General features: G+C 41.5%; 1 protein-coding gene across 3 annotated transcripts in view; it reads left to right on the forward strand.

Annotated features, from left to right (window-relative positions):
• The window catches only part of Snu (ABC-type transporter snustorr), a 51040-nt gene that overhangs the window by 10722 nt on the left and 18695 nt on the right, over positions 1 to 21623 (forward strand). The window contains exons 1-3 of one of the 3 annotated variants that reach the window (XM_070663460.1): positions 15427 to 18331; positions 18666 to 18755; positions 19159 to 19257. The exons of 1 other annotated variant lie outside the window; for it this stretch is intronic. In XM_070663460.1, the coding sequence (XP_070519561.1) occupies positions 18249 to 18331; positions 18666 to 18755; positions 19159 to 19257 (272 nt within the window). In that variant the 5' untranslated portion in view covers positions 15427 to 18248. Of the gene's footprint in view, positions 1 to 749; positions 6610 to 15426; positions 18332 to 18665; positions 18756 to 19158; positions 19258 to 21623 lie in introns of those variants that run through there. One more of the 3 variants, XM_070663462.1, reaches the window with a different exon arrangement.

The raw sequence follows: 21623 nt of genomic DNA on the forward strand, positions 1-21623 counted from the left end.
AGTGTACTTTGCGCGAATAGATCCGGCGAATACTTTCTTGTCAAACTTGTATTAATTGAATTTAAATTAATAACTTAATAATACTCAACTAGCCGATCAAAATAAAAGAGTTATCTGAATAAATTATTTTTGATTAGATCGGCGTTTTGTGCCGCGAGGAGATTTTTAGAAACTTAGAATATATTATTTTCCGCGGATATATCACGGAGTTTGTCATCTTATAAAATATTTATAATTCCTCTTAATGTTTCATATATTAATAATCGATCGCGATACGTGACGCGCGTGTCTACGTCTGCGTACGCGAATTGTGCACGTTCACTTTCAGAACGGCCTCAAGCGTCGTTCGTCTTTTTAACTGACGGCTTTCGATTAAAAAGAAAAAAAAACAAAAAGAAACGAGAAAACTTATGATACATTTTTAGTTCGCAGCTGTCTTTGAGTGTCGAGTTCGCGAGATGCTTCATCGAAACTCCCGCGTATTAAAAAAAGGAAGAAATAAAGAAAAAATTACGCCGCCGAATTCGAACACGTTTAACTCGCGAGTCACGTACGAAATGCGACGGTGCTTGCGGTTTTACTTTCGATCGACTCTTCACGCAGCTGCAGAAAATCGTGCACCCATAGTTCGCCACGTAATAGCTTTTCTTACCGCACGTTTTATCGTTCTAGAACTTAATTCGAAATTAATTCAAACTTTCGTGAATTCAAACTTTCGTTAGTCTATTCCTTTAATTTTTTTTTTCTTTTTCTTTTTAATAAAATTTTAATTCAAATGCTAGTGCAAGCTAAATCGAGGAAGAGAACAAACTCCTCCAGGAAATGTATGCGAATTTATTTCACTTTCTAGTGAAACGTGATAAATATACATAACTCGGGAGATTCGATTTCCAAAGTTCCTCTCTCGAAAAAGCCGCGCAGGTTCAAGGTTGCCTCTCGGCGGAGACCGGACTTTCGCTCGTACCGTCTACCTCGCCGGCTGATTATCGCATCCGCGCGGTCAGCAATCGAAATCGGCCAATTATCGCGAACAGCATCGTCAGCGATCGCGTCGAGCGGCGATATAAACGGAGAAAACGACATCGGGCCGACGTTGACAAGATGGAAATCCCGCTACGGACGATCGCGATCGATAAAAAGAAAGGGTGGACGCGTTAAAATTAGCGATATCGCGGCTCGCGCACGCTCCAAGGTCGGAAGATATCGAAACAGCTTCCCGTGTGAACGCTTTCACTTTTTCGGTTCGGCGTTAAACAAAAATCCCGCCGGGCAGCATCCGCCTGCGTGTGGACTTACTTTCGGCTTCGCACAAATAGCGAGCGTACAATGTAAGAAAAAAAAAAAAAAAAAAAAAATTATGTAATATGTAGAATATGTAAATTCGATCGGTAATAATATATGTATAATTGCACCGTAAAAACTTAGTAAATTTACACAAACGACAGTTCTGAAATTAGTATTATTAATTATGCAAAGACATGTAAAATCATCGTATAATTTGAAGTGTTTTTTTTTCTTCTCTTTGTTTTCTTTTCCATTCGCGCAATTAATAATGCAAATTTTTAAATTACTATTTGCTAAATTTTTTACAAATTTTTTGCCGCGAGTCACTTTTATCAGTAAAGCGATACAGTTTTATTCGTGCGAAGCGCGAATTACGTGTGGTCCAGCAGGCGGCGATTCGGCCTTCGCAATGCTTTAAGCCGGCTCGCGCAACCGGAAGTCGCGCTTTACAAAATCTCTCGCTGCCGGCCAGCCAGCCGCGGACGATCCGTTGCGACTTCCATTCGTCGCAGTCTCCGGAGCACGTTAATCCGTGTAATTTCACGTCGAGGACCTGGAAATCCATGGCGATATCCGGAGATCGATACGTCCTTGCGCGCGCATAATCATTAATGACCGTCTTCGCGAAAAATGTTACAGGAGAACGACCCCGTCGGCGATCTTTTAACCGGCATTAGCGCGAGCTCGCGCTATCGAATCAATTTTTCATACGTTTCTCCTCTACGGTTTTTCAAAACCATAAATTAACCAAGCGTAGTTTTTGTCAAAGGAATCACCCGCGCCTCGTTACAGAATTTATTTACACGAAGTACGGAATTGCGTGAGGCAAGAAAACCGCGCTGTCGATTTCTAATATTTATGCGAGGTCAAATTCAAACTTTATATAAGGCATAACGGCAATTATGTACATTTCCCAGCGCGGCACAATGGTTATCGAAATTATTTGAGGGTAACGCCGAGCCGGCCCGATCATTTCCTCGAACCGGGCTGAATAATTACAGACGTCACGTGTGGAAGCGTCGCTCTCGAATATGGATCGTGACACGCGTAGTCCAATTTTCGACGGAAAAAGGGGAAGGATTCATAATTCCCTGTTATTTAATCAGGTTCACATTACGTCAGGTGCCGTAGCCGCGGTTGCGCAATGCTCGGGGAAAGTGCAGGCCGTCTTGACCACCGTTATGGTCGCCACTTCTTGACCTGAAATAAAACTGCCGACTGCCGCGGGAACAATTGCATTCGAGTGCCCGCAGAACGGATGGAGATATCGACGCTCGAAGAAGACGTGTCACCCACCCTCAAAAAAATCTTTTTAAGTTGATACCAACCGAATGGACACTGAAAGTTATCTACTTTGAATAACTAAAATACCGACAATTGATTGTTGCAAATATTAAAAACAGCAATGCTTTCAATACCCAAATAAGTTTACTTTCAATTAAAAATAAAACTAAACTTGGAAACTAATGCGCCGAGTCTGAATGTCTGAGTAATTTAATTATTTTGTAACGTAGTTCGCCGATTCTTTAAGAAGATTCGCCTCGCTAAAAATCGTACTTACGACTCTTCGGAGTTCAGATCTCTCCCGGCGAGAGGACGCGGAGGAATTTTTAATGCGAGATTTCCGAGCGTGATACACGTGTTGTACGTAAAATAAATATGGCGCGACGAAGAAACGCGTGTACGTAACGTTTACAAATTGGTTTCCCCGCGACATTTTCACCTTTAACGCAAAAATTAAAGAGACCCTGAATTGCGACACTAATTTTTTTTTCTTTTTCACACACCTCGTCGCGACAATCGATGAAAAGTTCACCGCGAGACGAGCGGTGGCAATTAATTTATGTCCCTCTTTTTGTTGACGCCATTTCACTCGCTGTACCTTAATATTAATTTTTCACGGCTGCCGACAGCCATATGAGAATTGAGAATCTGCACAATTTGCATACGTTAAACGTGGCCGAGAAACCACAATGACCTTTACGCGAGGCGTCGCAGTGAAAAGGAAAGGATAAAAGAGCGTTCCCCGCGCTATTTTGCACGATCGTCTCGCGCATTTCTCTAGCATTCCAGAAAGATCGCTTGAATCTTTTCACGATATTTTTCTGAACGGCTCAATTGCGACAAAAAGCCCAAAAGCGAGCGAGCAGAAACTGTCAAATACTTCGCGGGTGAGTCACGTTGATAAAAAGAAATAAAAAAAAAAAATCGCGACAAGATGACGAAGACAATAGCAAACATCGACGAAGTTGCCAGTCATCGAAAACACGCTGTAGCATCAATGCAAATAAAACGGAACAATAGTTGTTAAAATTAAATCGCGTCATTTCGCATAAACCGCCTGTCGTAAAAAAAAAATCACTGTAAGATACGAAGTGTAAAGAAAAAAAAATAAAAATCGAATGCAAAACTATTCAAGAGGTAGTTAATATGCCGCGTCTAGTCGTATCTCGCGCTGTTAATTATTAATGGTGATATTGGACGAGGCAGGTTTGACGACAATTTGCAGCTGCGTTCGATGAGCAACACGTTGTCCTTATAAAAAAGATATTTCCTCATAGAAATAAATTCTATAAACTACACGTTTTGAATTAATTAAAAGCACTGGAAATTATTTATTTGAAATATTAAAATGCTAAAAAGCAGGACAGTTTTAATACTCAAAATAAATAATGTTTAATTATTATCTAGCGGTATTAATTTGGAAATTTCTATAAAGACAACTGCCGGTGAGAAGAGTGCACTTGCACTTCGACAAAATATTTCAACGACAGATTTCACGATGCTGCTTCGTTATCCGGGCTGTAACTAAGCCAGCGGTACCCGCAAGCGAGCACAATCACAGGATTTAAGTGATTTCCACGGTCGTTAACCCGCCGTGTTTTCTCGTTCGCTGTTAAATGAACGAAGAGAGAAAGGGAAAAAGCATTTTTCGCGTCAACGGAAAGAAAATTGGACTCCGTCTATTCATTAACCTTAATTCATCTTATCGCGCGCTACATAGACCGTCTTGGATTACTTAATCCGAAGTAATTCGCGCGCGCACGAGAACGGTTCTACATTTCCTGCAAATTAAAGCTGTCATAAAAACTTCTTATAATTTAAAATATCAAACTAAATTGATTAATATTTTTTAAATATTAAATTTTATTAATGTTATATTTTTGAAGTATTAAGTTTTTTAAGTATTAATATTTTTATATAATGTAATTTTTTTTTATTTAATAAGCGCCCGGTAGAAAAAAAAAAGAGAATAGAGGCACACTTTTCTCACAACAATGCTCGTTTAGCGTGCGCTTTGTGCGCGCCGAGCATAAACGAGCCGCGACATCGGGAGAATCTTCAGTGTCTTATTATCGGTGACGACAATGGCGCGGCGAGGTACTCCACCAAATTAACTACCGGAAGCGGCCAAGTTGCGCGTGAACCGGCGCAGGAAGTCGCCGACTTGTGCCCTTGCTATTCGCAATTTGCTCGCTAATGCTACGCACTAAGCGCGAGGATCACGCGTCGATTAAATTGTCCGCTTGAGAAGGCGCCGAAATGGGAAATTGCCGGATGAGAATCGTGGCACACAAAAATTACTCAAGCAGCAGAACTTAAGACACGAGATTTCGATCGTACGGAACTTTCAGCCTGTCTACGTTAAAAAGAAAAAAAAGCCCGCCTGCTCAAGTACTCGATTGCAAAATCGGTCCCTTTTCCTGCGTCTTCAGTTCTGCTGCTTAAGCACTTTTGTGTGCCGCGGCGCGGAGAAAACCCTGGCTTCGAAAATAAACCGTAGAATAAATATGCGCATTAGCGCCGGCCAATTTACAATCGTGGCCAGAAAACCGTTGATTGGCGATCAAAGAAAAAAAAAATTGCAGGATGTATGCACATGTTTTGACGGAGGAAAATTGAGAGCGGATATTGAGCAAGCGGATAAAACGAGTTGCGAGCGCGTTGTGCGCGAATTGCGAAGAAATAATCGTCGACAAGCGGTGTTTCTCAAGCGTGATGTACGCTTCAAAGTAACGACGGGCTAAAATCGAACGAAGGGCGTCAGAAGATAAAATAAGAACCGTCGAAAGGGAAAAAGAAATTAGAGCCGCGGCATGCAAAAGTATAATACTCGAGCAGCGAAACCGAGGACTTAAAAAAAGTAATCAATCGCGACTGAGAGCTCCCGGCAGCTATTACGAAACCTAAAATTCCGTCGGCTTGAAGTCGTAAGTCCAAATTTTGCGCGCCGAGGCCCTTAGACTCGGACGTCGCGAACGCTAACGCAAAAGGAGCGGAGAAAGCGATTCCGCGATGTCAAAACGGAATTTCGAATCAGCGAGGAACGGCCTTTCGCGATGGAACATCAGGCAATGGGAAGAAGTAGCCGCGACGGCGAGATAAGCGAAAGCGTTCCTCCGCCTCGCTCGGAGGCGGAATCGGCTCTACCGCGCGATCGCGAATAACGCTAAGTGGACGAGCAAAATCGCCGCGGCGAGAAAAAGAACGTCCGCGCATTTCTTGATGATCCGAGCGTGACTGAGCACTATTCAGAACAAGCGGCACTCAGCTAATCTTTTCATTTTCATTTACGCATTAAAAAGAAAAAAAATAATAATTTCGACATTCCCAAAGTGGTGGCCCTCTCGCGAAAATAACAAACCTTCCCGATATATATTTTTTAAATTTTTATTTGATATATTCATCATGTTCGTTATCATTTGATGTAATGACGCTCACAAAACTGACCGCACGCCGACATGTTGAAACGGAGGGAGGTACGGCGATTAGTAGGGAAAGACCCGCGATCTAGTGACATGGAAATCCCGGTTCGGAGGAAGGAATTGACGTGGCGGCCGCGGAATCGGCGGCGTTGAAGGCAAGGACGGACGTGGGTCCGAGAGGAAGCAGCAGGTGGAAGGGAAGGTTGCGCTGGCCGCGGAGGGAAAGCACTTGGTTGGAAAGAGAGTGCCCCGGGCGGAAGAGAGAGGCGCGTTATCGAGTGTCGTGGGCCAAGTTGCGAGTCGATCCTCAGTCGCGCGCCAGGACTCGAAAGTCGTGGAGGAGGACAGCGATCGAACAATCGATCGGTCCCTCGGCTGTCCACTCGCGATCAGGCCGATCTGCCTGCCGCCGAACGTCTCGCGCTCGATCAGTCACGTTTCGTCGCGATGCCAGTTTCGCGGAGTTAAGCCTAGTGTGTGAGCGCGTTAACGTCACTTGGTGAACACCCCAGATGCTGCCGGTCACTTGGTACCCGATTCTTTTAACTTGCGGTCAGAATTACACGTGAGTTCGGCGAGATCTCGAGGAACGCGCTTCTGATCATTGCAGTTGCCAAAGGTAAGAATCGGCCCGCGAAGCTATGTTCTTTTTCGCGACGTGGAAAACGTAGATTCCGACGTTCCTCAAGATGAGAACGTAAGCGAGAGATTAATAAAGACACGCACTCGGGTGTCTGTTTGTTATCTTAAAAGCTGGTAATTTAATAACCGTCAGCGGTGCGATTTATTAATCTCAATTAGGATGATTAATCTTTAAGCAGGAATAATTGCTACCGGCATGCTCGTCTGACTCGTCAGGGTCTGTCGAATAATTTATCAAACAAGATTGCTATTTTAATCAAATCTGAATTCACGAGCTTGTCTCCGACAACGTAAGTTAATTAAAAAAAAATAAAATAAAAAATAAAATAAAGCCACGATAAATCGCAAATTCGTCAAACAATTTAACTTCGTGCAAGAAAGTGCAAGAAAGTTAAAATATCTCGGTTTATCACTGTTAATTAAAGATTCAAAGAATATGATTTTTCATCCGATAGCGTGTCCATTAATCACGCGACAAGGACCAGAGGAATTATTTAGAAACGAAAATATATGAGCTTTCTTACCAAATAAACAATTTGCATAGTAAAATGAAAATAAATATTCTAAGATGAAGGCTTCTCTATACAAAGCTCATAATTTCTCATAATTAATTAATTTTTGATATTATCTTAAAAATTCCTTCGAGCAACTGCGTTCACCGGTGCGTCACTTTATTTTCGATTTCAAAACTTCCGACGGATAATTCTGTTGATCCCGGCAATTTTAATATTCACGTTACAAAAGTCGGAAAGAGAGCCGTCCAATTTTTCTTACTCGTCTAATATATTTTCACTCTCGCTTTCGTGCCTTGTAAAAGTAGACTCCGCGAGTCAATGAAACTTCTTTGACTCCGTGTGACATGACGCGCGTATCCTTCCTCATTGCCATTATTATTGCGATCTAAGTGAAATTCCCCCCCGGATTGGCTCGACTTTTCAGTGCGCGATGTGAGAAAGTGGCGAATCGTGGGAAAATTCGCGTCTCGTGTCGACGTATTGATCAACGCCGCTGCGGGAATAATCGGGGAACCCAAAATCGTTCGACAGAAACGGGAGAAGACAATGATATTTTAATTGCGTTTAATATGACGAAATTGAGAATCGCGCGGGGAATACGACGCAATTCTCGGCGCATCTCTGTCGATTCTCCTGCTTTCTCACGCATTTCGCAGTCGAAGTGTCAATCTTTCGTTCTCATCTTCAAAATTCATAATATAATAATAGCGGCGTCGTTCGCCGCAAAGAATGCATTATTATTTTAACCGCTATTCCTATTCTCATGGAAACGAGATGTTAATCGCCTCGTTCAACTAACGTATTGCAATATCAGGCGTACGCACGGCGATAATTTATCGGTCTCGGTAATCACTTGTCGCGTTGTTAAAAATATATACGTGATTTTATTGACTGTTTTTTTTTTCTTTTAATTTTTTTATTTAAATTCGAGTTGTAATGTTTTTTGAATAAAAAAGAGGAGCGTTGGTACCAAGAAGTTTGTTGAGCGGGACAAGTGTTTGAGACACGTGGAGCTCTTTCGAGGATTCGCGGAATATTCGCGTCGGTCTCACGTAATACGAGACACACGAGTCGCTCTGACGATACCGGAACACACGTCGCAGTGAAATCGAACGTAATGAGGCGGACGACCGTCTTCGAGCACATCTCCGCACACGCATTAACATTTCCAATCTCTCACTTCTAGGAAGCCCGATTCGCAAGACCGACCGCCGCGCAAATTAGCCTCGATGCAATGGCACTTCCCTTCCGATCTAGAACCTTTCATTAAAAATTACTGGGCAAAGGTTAATTACTCGGCATCATCGATTTCTCGAATCTTTGTATTAATTTATGAACTATGAATAAATTATTAAATAGTATTTTTCTTTCTTTCAATATTTGTTTGGTATTTAAAAAATTAAATTTTTGAAAACTTATAGGTTTTAAAAGGATAAAAAATTATTCAAGACTTAAAAACCGAAGAGGTTAGTAACTTTAAAATTTCGAAAATCAAAAAACTTAACGATAAAATTCTCAAACGGAGCCTCAACAATAACTTTTAATAATTGACATTTTCACAACAATTCCGTGTTACATAAACGGCTCGGAGGAAAGCTCGTTGAGTACATCGTGCGTTTAAATCACCATAAAACTCTTGACGGATTAATTAATCAGTTTTATGATCCGAGAATAAACCAGCGAGAGAGCACCGTCGCGTAATAACACGTCTTAAAGAAATCCCGATATCGAGCCGATGTGAAAGACCGAGAGAAGTGTACTTTCTCGGGAAGAAGCTGCGAGTTAAATGCACCCGCGGCAGGAGCTACGAGCATTGTTTCGCCGCGGCGCATCTCGCTAAGGTCAAAGCTACATGTGCCCGCCGTGTACTTTCATCCGGCGCTTGTCCGCGCGCGGAAAACGCACGGTCGGCTTGATTTCGTTCGCGTGCCTTCGCGTAAACCGAGCCCGATCACCCGTCGTGAAAGCCCGAGGTTTATTATCGCGGCAAAAATCGAATCTATCGAATTACGCAACGTTCGACACGTAACGTCGGAGGGGCGCCGAACAAATTGCAGCGTTACATCCCGCCGGAGGGGGAGGTAAGGGCGAGACTTTCGTCAATTTCGGCGGCGATCCGGTTCCGATCGGCGCGGACAACGATCGGCGTGCCGCCCGGTTGCGCAACCGCGCGATCGGGGAAGGAAAAAAAAAAAAAAAGCGCGCTCCAATTTGCCGCGTGGGTTGCGAAACGCTCGTGAAATTAACTAGCGGGCGTTAATGTGCGCGGATGAATGCACGGCGACGTCTGACAAACGCTCGCTGACGAGAGAGAGACGAGACGGAACGGAACGCCCCGCGCTTGCTGGCGCGTCGTTCGCACGCTTTCTCGAAAAAAAAAAGAACCTCCGAGGATTACCCAAGTCCGTCGCTTCCTCGTTTTGCGATTTTCAGCGAGCACGCGCGCGCGTCTTCGCCTGTCGACGGGAAAACGCAGGGAACTTCTCTGCCGCGATGGATTTATGTACGCGAGATGAGCAAAAATTGCGTGTCGCGCGTGTAAAAAATCGTAGGCAACTTAACTTTTCTTGGTTTCGTTTCTTAGTAGTTTTACCCCCACTTTTAATAATTATTAAGCTCTTTTCATTTTGTATGGAAAATTGCGCGTTTATATTTAATTTCTTTCATTGAGAACTAACAATGGAAAACGAAAGGGTTATCGAACTAAAGACACTTGTAGCGGGAAAATCTCCGCCGAGACCACCTGAGCGTTCGAGAGAAAGCTGGTCATCTATCTCTCAAGAAAAGGAAACGTTCGATTGATGAGTAGATAGGCAAGTGTTGCGCGGGACAGAATCCTCGGAATTTAAATAGAATTATAGGTATGTCTCCTCGTTATCGAAGTAAATAAATTTTCTTAATTACGAAACGAATTATAAGGGCGTTGCATTAATTATTAAATAATAACTTAAATCGTTAAACAACATATTTTGCTGTCAGATAAAAAAAAAAACGACAATTATTCAGCATCACGAATAATATAATTGTGTCGGATAGATAAGCTTCGTTTGCATAATTACTAGCTATAAAAATTGCAAATTATTATTTATTACGTTAATAAGTGTTACACATACGTCACGGTTACGAATAAAAAATTATGCAGATTTAATAATTGATTGGATTAAATCTTAATGTATCATCAATAAACAGAATTAATCTTGAGTATTTGGTCGCCTCATTTATACGATTACGTTATATTATTATTAATACTTTTTAAACTGGTATTTACAATTACTTGTGTCAGGTTACTTAATTTCCGAAGGCAATAATTATCAATAACTTTTCGATAATTATTGTGCTTTACGATTAAAAAAAAAATAAAACTCAGAATTAATATAATTAACTAAAGTAACAAATAATATAACTGGCAGTGAGTAAAGCTTCTTCGTGTGTCGACAAGAATTTCAAATCTTCGAAAAAAAAAAAAAAAAAATAACGATAAAAAAAAACATCCGCGTCATCGAACGCAATGAACACACCGATAAATAATTCGCACGTCCATTGGTAAGGGTAAGACGCATATGTTTAAAAAAAAAAAGTGTTTTTAATCCGCTGACTTGCTTGATAAAACGACATTGGCGTAACGACTCGCTCAACGGCGTTCGGAATAATTTTCAATTCCATAGACACTCATAAATGAAGTTCCCACCATAATGACGTGTGCAATATTTTCGAGCAATAATTCTTTTTTCCTACTAATGCGCCTTTACGATATTTACGATTTTCCTAAATTCCGATCTGGCTTCTAAAAGGCAAGTCCTCACGATCTCGATAAGGCGTTACGAAATTTATCAGATTCCGAGAGTTTGTCGTCGACAATCCACAAAGCAATCAGATGACAACCGACACCTCGCAGCACCCGAGATCTCGCGTGCAGATCCGACGAGACTCGCGTGTGCCGCGGAAAAACACCGCGGTTCAAAGTACAAGACGGATAAGTTTCCCCGAGTGTTGCGGGATGTGTAATAGACGCGATCACGGGAAGGAGATTACGCGTGAATTACAATCAACGGCGACAAAAAGAGTCCGTCCGCGGCAAAAAGAAGTGAGCGCATCGTAAGAAAAATGCGCGCGTTACGCAACGAAAATCGTAAAGACTCGACGTATCGGACATTAGATGAAAACGCTTGAAATTCTTACATCAGATTGGAGATTAAGATCGAGATTAAATTGGATTAAATTAAAATTTCACCGATCGAAGAAAACCGACCGGCCGGTTTCGTAAGTTCCGCTTGAAATTCGTCAAGTTTAAATCTAATCTCAGTCTTAATCCGACGTGGGTTTAAAAAGGATTCACGTACTACTCCTCGTTTTCACACAAAATAAACCACCGAAATTTACCACCGAAAGAAAAATCGCGGTGAATAAACGCTCGCGAGACGACCGATCGCGGAAGATAATCGCGAGCGTGAACGGTGCCTTCGGTACTTTTCGATTCGCGTTACGCAAAAGAACCATCGTCGCAGTCGCCGAGAGAAGAGGCGCAACGGAATCGCGACGGGACGAAGAAATCGACCCGACGAAGGTCGCCGCGGCATCGCGATCATCTCGCTCGTCATTCGTGTCACGCTCAAAAATCCGCGCGCGCGGCCAGCGATATCGCGATCGCGCCGGGAAATGTGCCAAGGTCGGTCACGGATGTCGGATTTTATAGCGAAAGTGGTGCAACACGGCCGTCCGTTGCGCGGACGTGTTCTCCAAACTTCGCGGCGCTCTCCCTCGACTCCTTCGACCGCGCGAAATGTAACCGCTTATGTAAGAGCACAAGATCATGTGTAACGTGAGCGTATCGAAGTAAAAAAGAATCGTTAAAATGTCTATAAGCAAGGCTTCACGGATATTCGGGGGGCAAAATCGCTCGCGAAGTCATAGGAATTTCTTTCGCGCGTCTGTCACTGCCAAAAAAAAAAAAAAAGAAAAAAGTGATGCTGAACGAAAATCTTTTACGAGTGAATTCATTAACTGAGATAGATGGCAATCAGCAAGCGCCGCGATACTGCGCGTGTTACGCTTAATTAACGACATATAATTTAAAATTTAGAAGTTTAATTTAATTTATGCGCCGCGAATTTTATGCGTAACTAGAACCAACCATGCGCACGCCTCGCGTGCGCTATTTTTCGGCAGGTCCCAATTCGTGCGACGATTGTTTCGTGCTACTCATTATAATTGAGTAATCTTTGGTCGACTACGTGTTATCGGTTCAAGAGACCCGATTACAAGCTACGAAAAAAAAGCCATGCGACTTACCGATCTGCTTCAGCGGAGTTGTTGAATTCTGCCGGTGACTGTAACATAAAATTAAACAATATTAATTTAGACGTGCTGAAAATAGTTAATGTTTAAACAAAAAAAATTACGCGTATGAATTTGATTCTTTAATTAAAATAGATAAAAATAATGTTAATAAAATGACAAATTTAAAAAAAAGAATTAATTCTTACCTAAAAGTTGCTCCGCCGACGCATGATGCCCGTCCCGGGCCTCCTCCTCCTCTCAGAATATCTGTGGGACGTCGGGTTGGTCCTTTTTCACTAGTAGAGTATTATCTGAAACAAAGATTTAAGTTAATATTCTGTTCTGTTCAATGTATTATTCAGCGCGTATTGTTTATATTTTACCGCGCGCGTGTTTTGATACCGGGTGGCCGGACACACATTCCAGCGCTAGCTAGCGCGCACCGTCACCTTTACTCCCCATGCTCCCCGCGCCATAAACCGAACCTCAAATTTCTGATTAGATAGCTGACGTTAACTCTCGCTTGGCACGAAGCATAAGATAGAACAAGCGATATTCTGGCAAATGCGAAAATTCAAGATCTGGTTCTGATTATTATGACACTTTAATATTTTGACGTGCGATTATTGCACATTTGATTAAAAGAATCTTTACAAGGACGCGATTTATCGATTAATTATTTACTTAAGCGCGCGTCTCGATCTTCTTTAACGTCATAAATCAAGACCGGCGTCGGTGAATTATGTCACCCCGTGGAGTTTCATCTGAATCGAATTCAGGTCGCCGATTCATTTCCTTGTGAGGTATCTCCCTATAAAGGCGATTATGTAGCCGACGGAATGGACGACTCTCACGTTGAAAAATAAGTCATCGTTACATTATAATTATATAAGCGTCATGAATGCACATACGGTGAAGTTATAAAATCCATTTAAGCGGGGAAGGCGAGCTCGCGCAACGCGTTTTGCTCGAGCGCGAAAGAATTACGCAATATTTACCCGCGTGAACGTTATGAATTTCTCGGACGTATTAATTCCGTATGAACGGGAATTTATTAAAATCGGAAATAGAAGCGCCGCGAGTGACATTGTCTGTATTTGTCAATTCCTAAAACTCCAAAAACTCGAATAATTTCAAAACTAAAAGTTTACTTTATTTAACATAAATTTTTTTTTCTCAGCGTAGCACTTTTGCTAAACGCAGCCATCGTCTCGATGCACGCGCACGGTTCCCTATTGTCTGATAAGGTCGGGGAGCCTTAAAATTTCAGCCCGACGGAATTCCCAACGCTACTCAGGGTTCAAGAGGACTCTTTCGAATTCTCGATCGCGATCGGCCGCTTTTCCCCCAAGTCTCCCGCTTTTACTCTTCGAGCGCTTTTGTGTGCCACGGCTATTAACGTCGCTCGATTCGTGTCGTAAGAACGTTAGCGATCGCTGACGCTCGCAGAAATTTTCGGCGCGAGTTGAATACCTGTTGCAAGGCCCATCAAGGTCATCTCACGTGTGGGCGCATGATTAAAAGCACAGCACGTGTCTCTGTGCACGGGACGTAACGGATTGCTGGTGACGCACACGATCGAACGACGCGCTGTATCTTACAATTATGCCGACGTCGGTTTGCGTTGTAAATTTAAATTGACGATAATATAGAATTATCAATTTTGTTTTGCTCCCCCCTGACTCTTATCGAAATACGAGCAACGAGAAGGCAATGATAGACCGAACGAAGAGCTCTCGTCGCCGAGAGTCTCGATCCAAATAAAGTAATTAAGCAACTCCTTTCATCCCACGTAATGGATATTAAAATTGGAAACAATGAATTACAGCGTGCGACAAATAGGCGCGCCAGTGAGACGCATGACTCACGATGCATTTCCAAAGTGGCTTCACCGTCAACTGAAAATACCTCGGCGCACATCATGATTCAAACTGCGGTTATTCTTTCAAAAAAAATTTCATGTTTTGCGCAATTCTATTCGACACTACGAAATTATTATTATTTTTTTTTACAGATTTTTAATAGTTGTAAAATTTTATTATTTCTCTATCTACCATCTTCGAAGTAAATGTTTTTAAATTGATATACCTGCGACATTAATTAACTCAGAAAAAATTAATTTTCATCGCAAGTGCATTTCTGAAACTTCATTAAAAAGAAAAGGCATTCAAGATGCGACTGTGAAGAAAGCGCGCAAGGTGGAAGTGTTTCCGCTGTTCCGCCCTTCGTAAACGGGAATAAAAGCGCAGGAAAAAGCAGCGCGGGAGTGATTCTTTCTTCGCATTAATTGTCATTGGATTCGTGTTTCGACCATGGCCCACAAAACGGAGGCGTCGATCTTTCCACACGCGCGTCCTCGCGCCACGTTTTCGCGCGGAATGCCGCGTTGTGCAATGCGCCTGCACTTCGATTTTCGAATACTAAGCGTTCGTTACGCAGACGAACGGCGGTCCCATTGACATTAACAAATCCCCGGCTGCGTTTAGCGAATTACCCTTGCAACGGATCCGCGTGGGACAGCCTGACCGAGATCGCCTGACCGAATCGCGCGCCTTAACTACTTAATACAGTGACGTCAATCGATACGACGTACGGATGTGGCATTACGCACGGATGACTTGTAGATATCGTTGCGTTTTTAATTTGTCATTGTCGTAACGACTGCTGCAACGTCATAGAAATTTTTTTTTCCCCGTAGACGAATAATCAACTGAATCATCCGGGTCCTGACTTTCAAACTGTATTTAAACTAGAATTTTTTAAAACTGTTTTTCACTCTTTTAAAATATCCCTAACATAAGATTTATTTATTCCTTATTCTTTAGTATCTAATGTACCAATAAAAAAAAAAACAAAAGTCTTAAACATGATACGTTAAGTCTCTAGGAAGAAATAAAAAGAATTTGACTACTCTATTTCGTTTTACTTCTCTTCGAGAGCCGCCGGAATAACGCCCCGAGCCGTTCGAGGGCTAAAAGCGACGGACTGTTTGCCACTTTGCTAACTCGACTGAAATTATCACAATTAACTCGTCGAGCAGTCGCAACAACATCGCGATGGCCGTACGGCGCATAAATTTAATGAAAGAAGAACATTAATAAAAGAAATAATTTCAACGATTAAAAATTGATGCCCGCGTAACAACGGTAGGGGTATAACTCTGATAAACGAGGGGCCGGCTCGTGCTCGCATCCCTAATGGCCGTATTTGCGCGATCGATCGACGCCGCATTTATGACTGGCGTGTAGGCTTTAGTATCGTTTCAGTATCGCGAACGGCGGGCACACGCTCGCCTCGGTCATTCATCGCGGCCTAACGGCCGCGATCGTAATCGCGTCGATTGATTGCAACGGTAATTACGCACGCGTCACGGTGGAATAAACCGCAGCGGTGACGAGTGGTCAGGTAATCCGCGGAATCGATCGGGATTGTGGAAAGTTCGCGGACGCCACGGAATTCGCCGCGCTTAACGTGACGCTCCCCTACCGCCGTGACTAACGCGAAGATTATTTCAATTAGCAGCCGCGCGAGATGAATCTGTCGTCTCGTAACGCGTCATACGCGTCACGATGCGCCTTTGAAACTCGCGCCTTTCACGCGGTAACCCGTGAAATCGCTCTAATTGCAGTATAGTACAGAAGTATTACGGAATATTACGTATTACAATAGAAAAGTGTGTAAAAAAATTTAGTAAATTTTACACAAATGATAATAGTTGGAGAAACTACATTAAATGTGGGGAAAAAAAAGAAATACATCGTGTAATTTTATGAAACTTATGTAGAAAATGAAGTTACTGTTAATCTTTTTAAAATCGTGTGACATTTTTTTTATGCTCGTGTGATTAATAATGAAATTTTCGCAATTGTTACTTATGTAAATTTGTCGAATTTTTTTCGAACGTCTTACATCGACTATCGCGGGTAATTTACATGTAAATTCTTTTTTTCTTTTTATGCACTGAGCAATAGGACCGATCCGTTGAGCGTTTACTCACGAGGCATAATAGCCAATCAACGCAGTTCTCGATAATATAATTAACGAGAAGAGATTAATATTTACCGCGGGCACTTTTTGTCTGGAATTTATGCGCGTTTTGTACGATCGCATTTGTTCCGCTCGCGCAAATACGAAAAAGAAATGGACATAACGTGTCTTATAAATATGAAAATTATTACATAATGACATAACTGGTTAAATAAGATCGTTACGTCACGTCTTAATGACGTCTGAATAATTCAGAGTTTCGCTGTGCGTGTGCGTGCTCCAAAACGCTACTAAAAACAGGTCATTTATGTAATGATAGATTTAACGACGCGCCGCGAAGCGTTCGAAAAACGCGATGTATTAAACAATATTTGCTCGGCAACGTGTTTTCCCGGCTCGGCACATTTTCAGGAGTAAATCGAATACCAACGCCGAGCGACGCGTAAGCTATTGGCTAACAAAGAAACATTCACAGGTTGCTCTGCTCGATGGTTGCAAGCGCCCTAACAAATATTGCAAACAAACAAAAAAAAAAGAATAGCACGCAGCGAATTTAATTCACGTAAATCGTCGTAAAAAAAAAAAAAAAAAAAAAACGCGAAATACATATGTGTATATATTATTTTCGACACAAAATAATGATAATGAAAGCGTGATTCGTGTCTGGTTAAAGAAGCCACGGGATCCCTCACCGGGACGGCTCGTCGGATGAACAATTGGTCTTTATGCGACCGTGACCATATCGTCTTAGGCTCATACAGTATTAAGTGTTACCAGCTGCGACGGTGAACCCCGATATCAACCGCCGTCGCATACGCAGAAATACGCAATCGGTTGCGACACGTATAGTTTTCGCGGTCAACCTTCGATGTCACTTCGGTATGACGGTTCACACGTTCGTACGAGCCCGGGAATGCAGTTCGACGGTTGTTTGGCGAAACGTTTAAAGCGGGCCTGGGCGCTTCTTTACTCTCGTTCCCACCGTTACGTCGCGGCACACAATATTCATAATTTATTTCGATATGTTTTATCCCGCTGCGCAGCACGAAAAACATAATCATATAATTGGTTTTGGAGCCGCAAGTGTGCACGTCGTTTGTATCAACCGTCGTAGTTATAGATTTTTTTTTTTTCTTTTTTTTTGTAGATGGTAAGAAGCGCTCGTTAGTTAACGATCCTGTTTTGCGGTCTTTGTTTGCTGAATTCTATGAGCGATTTTAGCATAACGATTTAATAAGAGAAAACGCGTGGATCGATGGAGATGTATGTCTAACGGCAAATGGGAATAAAGACAACCTTGATAAATCTCAAGCAATCGATTTGTCAAGCGGGGCTTACCTCGTTCTAAAGCACGGTAGCATATTTATGAACAATCGGAAACTAATATTTTCTTCTTACTTTTCACGGTCTTTTTCAGAAGCTGAATACATTAAAAATAGTCTATGCTACTGTAAAGAAACGTACTTTTATTTTATATTAACCGTAGGTGTATATCAGAAAGATTTTTAATTGATCGTACTGAGAGACAGATGATGATGTGCATGTCAATATCAAACCTTTATAGAAATGTTTTAATTAATACTTGCCAAATAAATGCTGAAAATCACTCAATTTGAATGAGTATTAAAATATTAAATAGTAACGCTTTTAATACGCAAAATAACTTTTTTTTTATTATTATAATTAATTTTCAGTATTTATTCAGCAGTATTAATTTGAGAATTTTTATAAGCTTAATTTGAGAAATTTCATAAGGGATTAATAAAGAAATTTCTATAAAGGAATCCAATTATATCGACAGAAGTCTTGCTTCTCTTCTCGCAAACCAAACGCAACAATGGGACGTAAGCGGGACGTTAAATCGTGCCCGCCCACAACCAACGCCAGACCTAAATTCTTATCACGGACGTTCGATACCCGGTAACGATAATTGCGTCAATTGCATTAACCTTCGCATATCCCGTTAAAATATACCCAATGCGAAAAGCCGAGAAACACTCTTGAAAAAGAAAAAAATATATATATATATTTATATTGCCCGTTAAACTGTCCATGCAATAATTGCGTATCCATTATTTTTAATTGGCGCGAAGATCAGGTCGCTGCGTGCCCTCCGCGCGCTGCAGCTCGATGACAAAGCGAGCCAACGTAGCAGAAAATTAAGTTATTTGTCAATCTTATTGAGGAAATGCGAAGGTTAATCGCATTAGGATAATTGTTTGCCATAACGACGTATAACTTTCTTCTTCCGTAGACGCGAGACGCGGCGTAAACGGCGCGACAAGTTGTCCACAAAGTTGCAATTACCTGAGATCGAACTCACGCAGCGAGTGCAATACGATCGGTAAACGAATTTTGTCTTATTCGCAATTTCATAGCGATGGCTTCGGAGAAAAGTTTAATCCAATTTACGGCAGACGCGTTATTATTGCCGGCACGATCAAGTTGAGTCATTCTCGAAATTATGTGCAATGTAATAACAATCTAACTGTCTTCTTATTATTATTTTTAATTATTATATTATACATTAAATTTTTAACACCGCAAACTCGAGTTCGTTAATAAAATAGAATTTAATAAAATTGATTGGGAAATTTTTATCGCGTTTTTAATTACGTTGTTTTTTCTTTCTTTTTAAATGAATCCATCGCTAATTGTGGCGTAATGTGTGACGTAATCGTGGTGTAATAATCGTGACGTGCGTGGCCGTATATCTGACAGACGGTATTAATTTATTTCATATCTAGAGTAAGAAACGTTAGACGACATGCGGCTCGTGTCGGCGACATGCCATCCAACTCCGAGTCGGCTGCTGAAATCACGTCGCAGGAAGCCGACCACCAAAGGTTGCCTCTAATTCACATTCTCAATTGGACGTGTTCTGTTCGTTGTTTGTTACACGTGTGACTCTTCAAGGAGAACAAAAATTCAAAATGACATCGAGCTGACGTCGCGTGGACTAAATTGTGACAATTTTATTTCGCTTTCTGCATAAACAAATGGATTTGACGCTGAAATTGATATTACTTTGACATTTTTGTTCTCTTTAAAATTGAACGTCGTGATCTTCTGTCGCATTGTTAATCGACAAGCCACGGAATTTCGCGCTGATCGTTTGTGTTTCCGGAACAATGAGTGTCGCTTTGCACCGCGAAGACCCGATTTTACGGTGGTCCGTTCTATCGAGTTCGGATCGTACAGAGATTAAAATCGGGATTAAACTGAAATTTGACGAATCGAAGAAAAGCTCGCTGAAGAAGAAGTTGGCTCTTTCCCTTTTAATCGGCTTAATTTCTAATTTAGTCTTACGATCGCGCATCGCAATTGACATGCAGATGTCAGAGGATGTGCACACCGGCCCCTCGAGACGCGTCGTTCTCTCGCAATGTCGTGTTTTATGGCCGCAACCGCATTTCTTGCCAATGCACGCATGCACGCACGCACCCAATTGTGCAAATTCGCCCGCACTTGCATTGCTGGCCGCGTATACGGCTCTTTTCTTACAATTTCACGTGTGTCATGTGCCTGCCTCGAGATTTAACGTTACGCACTCTGAGCTCGCGATTATCTCATCCGTCTTACACACCGCGGAAACCTAATTGAATCACATCTTACAAGAATTCCCAAGTCGACACCGTCGAATTAATACTGAAAATTAATTTCCGAAAATAAAAGCATCGCGCAGTATTTTAATAATAAAAATTAATGAATTTCAGTATTTATATGCCAGTGCTAATTCATTCGGAGTTTTTCCAAATGAATACTGCCGAATAATTATTAAGAATAATTTTTTTTTAATTATTATTGTAAAGCATTGTTCAGCATTTTAATATACAAAATAAGTAATGTTTATCTAACAGTACTAGTTTGAAAATTTCTGTAACGGATTGCCCGTGGCAGCCCTTAATCGGACCGGGCACGATCGCCGATCGCAAGGATCGCGTGCGACCGGCAGCCGCATTATTAGCGTATCCGGAAGCGTTTTCGTCCCGGCGTTCGTTTCTACGACGTTGAATTAGCCGCAAAAGTTGCGCAATGTCGCGGCCTTTTCCTTTTCCCTCTCGTAATACGCGCGCTGCGTGTCCGGTATTGTAACCCATTCGCGGCGATGCATCGCGACCGAGTCGCGGAATTTTTGTGCGGTGTATAAAAAAAAAAGCGTTATTATTCGCCGCGACCTAGATAAATAGATTAGTCCATTCGCATATTTCCCGCGGTGCAATTTATTTATAATTATCAAACGTTGCATACACTAGTGTAAAAAGAAAAAAAAATATCTTTATAATAAGATTCAATACGCGTAACATTTTTTTTTTTTTTTTTTTTTTTTTACATTATTACATGAGCTACTTTTAGATATTATTTATCAGTTTTTATATAAAGTGTTACTATTCTCCGTTGAGTAACATATTTATGCGCGGTGTAATACACGGGGAATTACGAAACAGTGTGTTTTTCTTACGTATTATCAATAATTAATATCTTATTAGGATATATAGTTTCTATTAAAACTGAAGAAAATATACATATGAATACGCAATGCAATTCAAGGAAGCAAGCCGCTATTTATAATGTTATAGCGCACAGCGCCGATGAAATCGCAAGTTACCATACACAGTTAGCGTTAATTGCATGATGAAACGTCGAAACGTTGCGGCGTGCTTTAATTAACAAGCTCCGCACAATTGTCAGTCATCGGTTCTCTCATTTACTGTGTGATTATTGCGCGCACGAATATAGGTGTCGACAAAAGCGGTAATTAAGAAAAACATTCAGTCCTCTTTCTCTCTTTATATCTGCAAATCACGTACTTATTAGAACATGAACGGTGAGCTCGCTTCATTGAACTGTTTCTTCACTTATATGTAAAGTATTTTTTTTTTTAATTCTTTGGAATCAATTACTGTTGCTCTTAAATTAAAAAAAAAAAAAATATATATATATATACCGCATAAGCGATAGCATCGATTAAAAGATCAAAAACGGTAAATGGAATTGATTTCGATGATTATCTTTATTGATTCCAATCGCGCTCGGCGCGGAAACTCGGACAATTAATAACAAATCCGCCATGCTTTCTACAATTTAATTCAATGTTATGACGTTTCGATTTTGCAGGCGTTTAAAACGCGGTACGATTAGCGACGTAATCGACGTCAATAAAGGCGCGGAATGAGTTCTTCGCGCGATTTCCGCGACGCCGCGATACGGT

Source organism: Cardiocondyla obscurior, linkage group LG11 (assembly GCF_019399895.1).
Source record: "Cardiocondyla obscurior isolate alpha-2009 linkage group LG11, Cobs3.1, whole genome shotgun sequence".
Lineage (NCBI taxonomy): Eukaryota > Metazoa > Arthropoda > Insecta > Hymenoptera > Formicidae > Cardiocondyla > Cardiocondyla obscurior.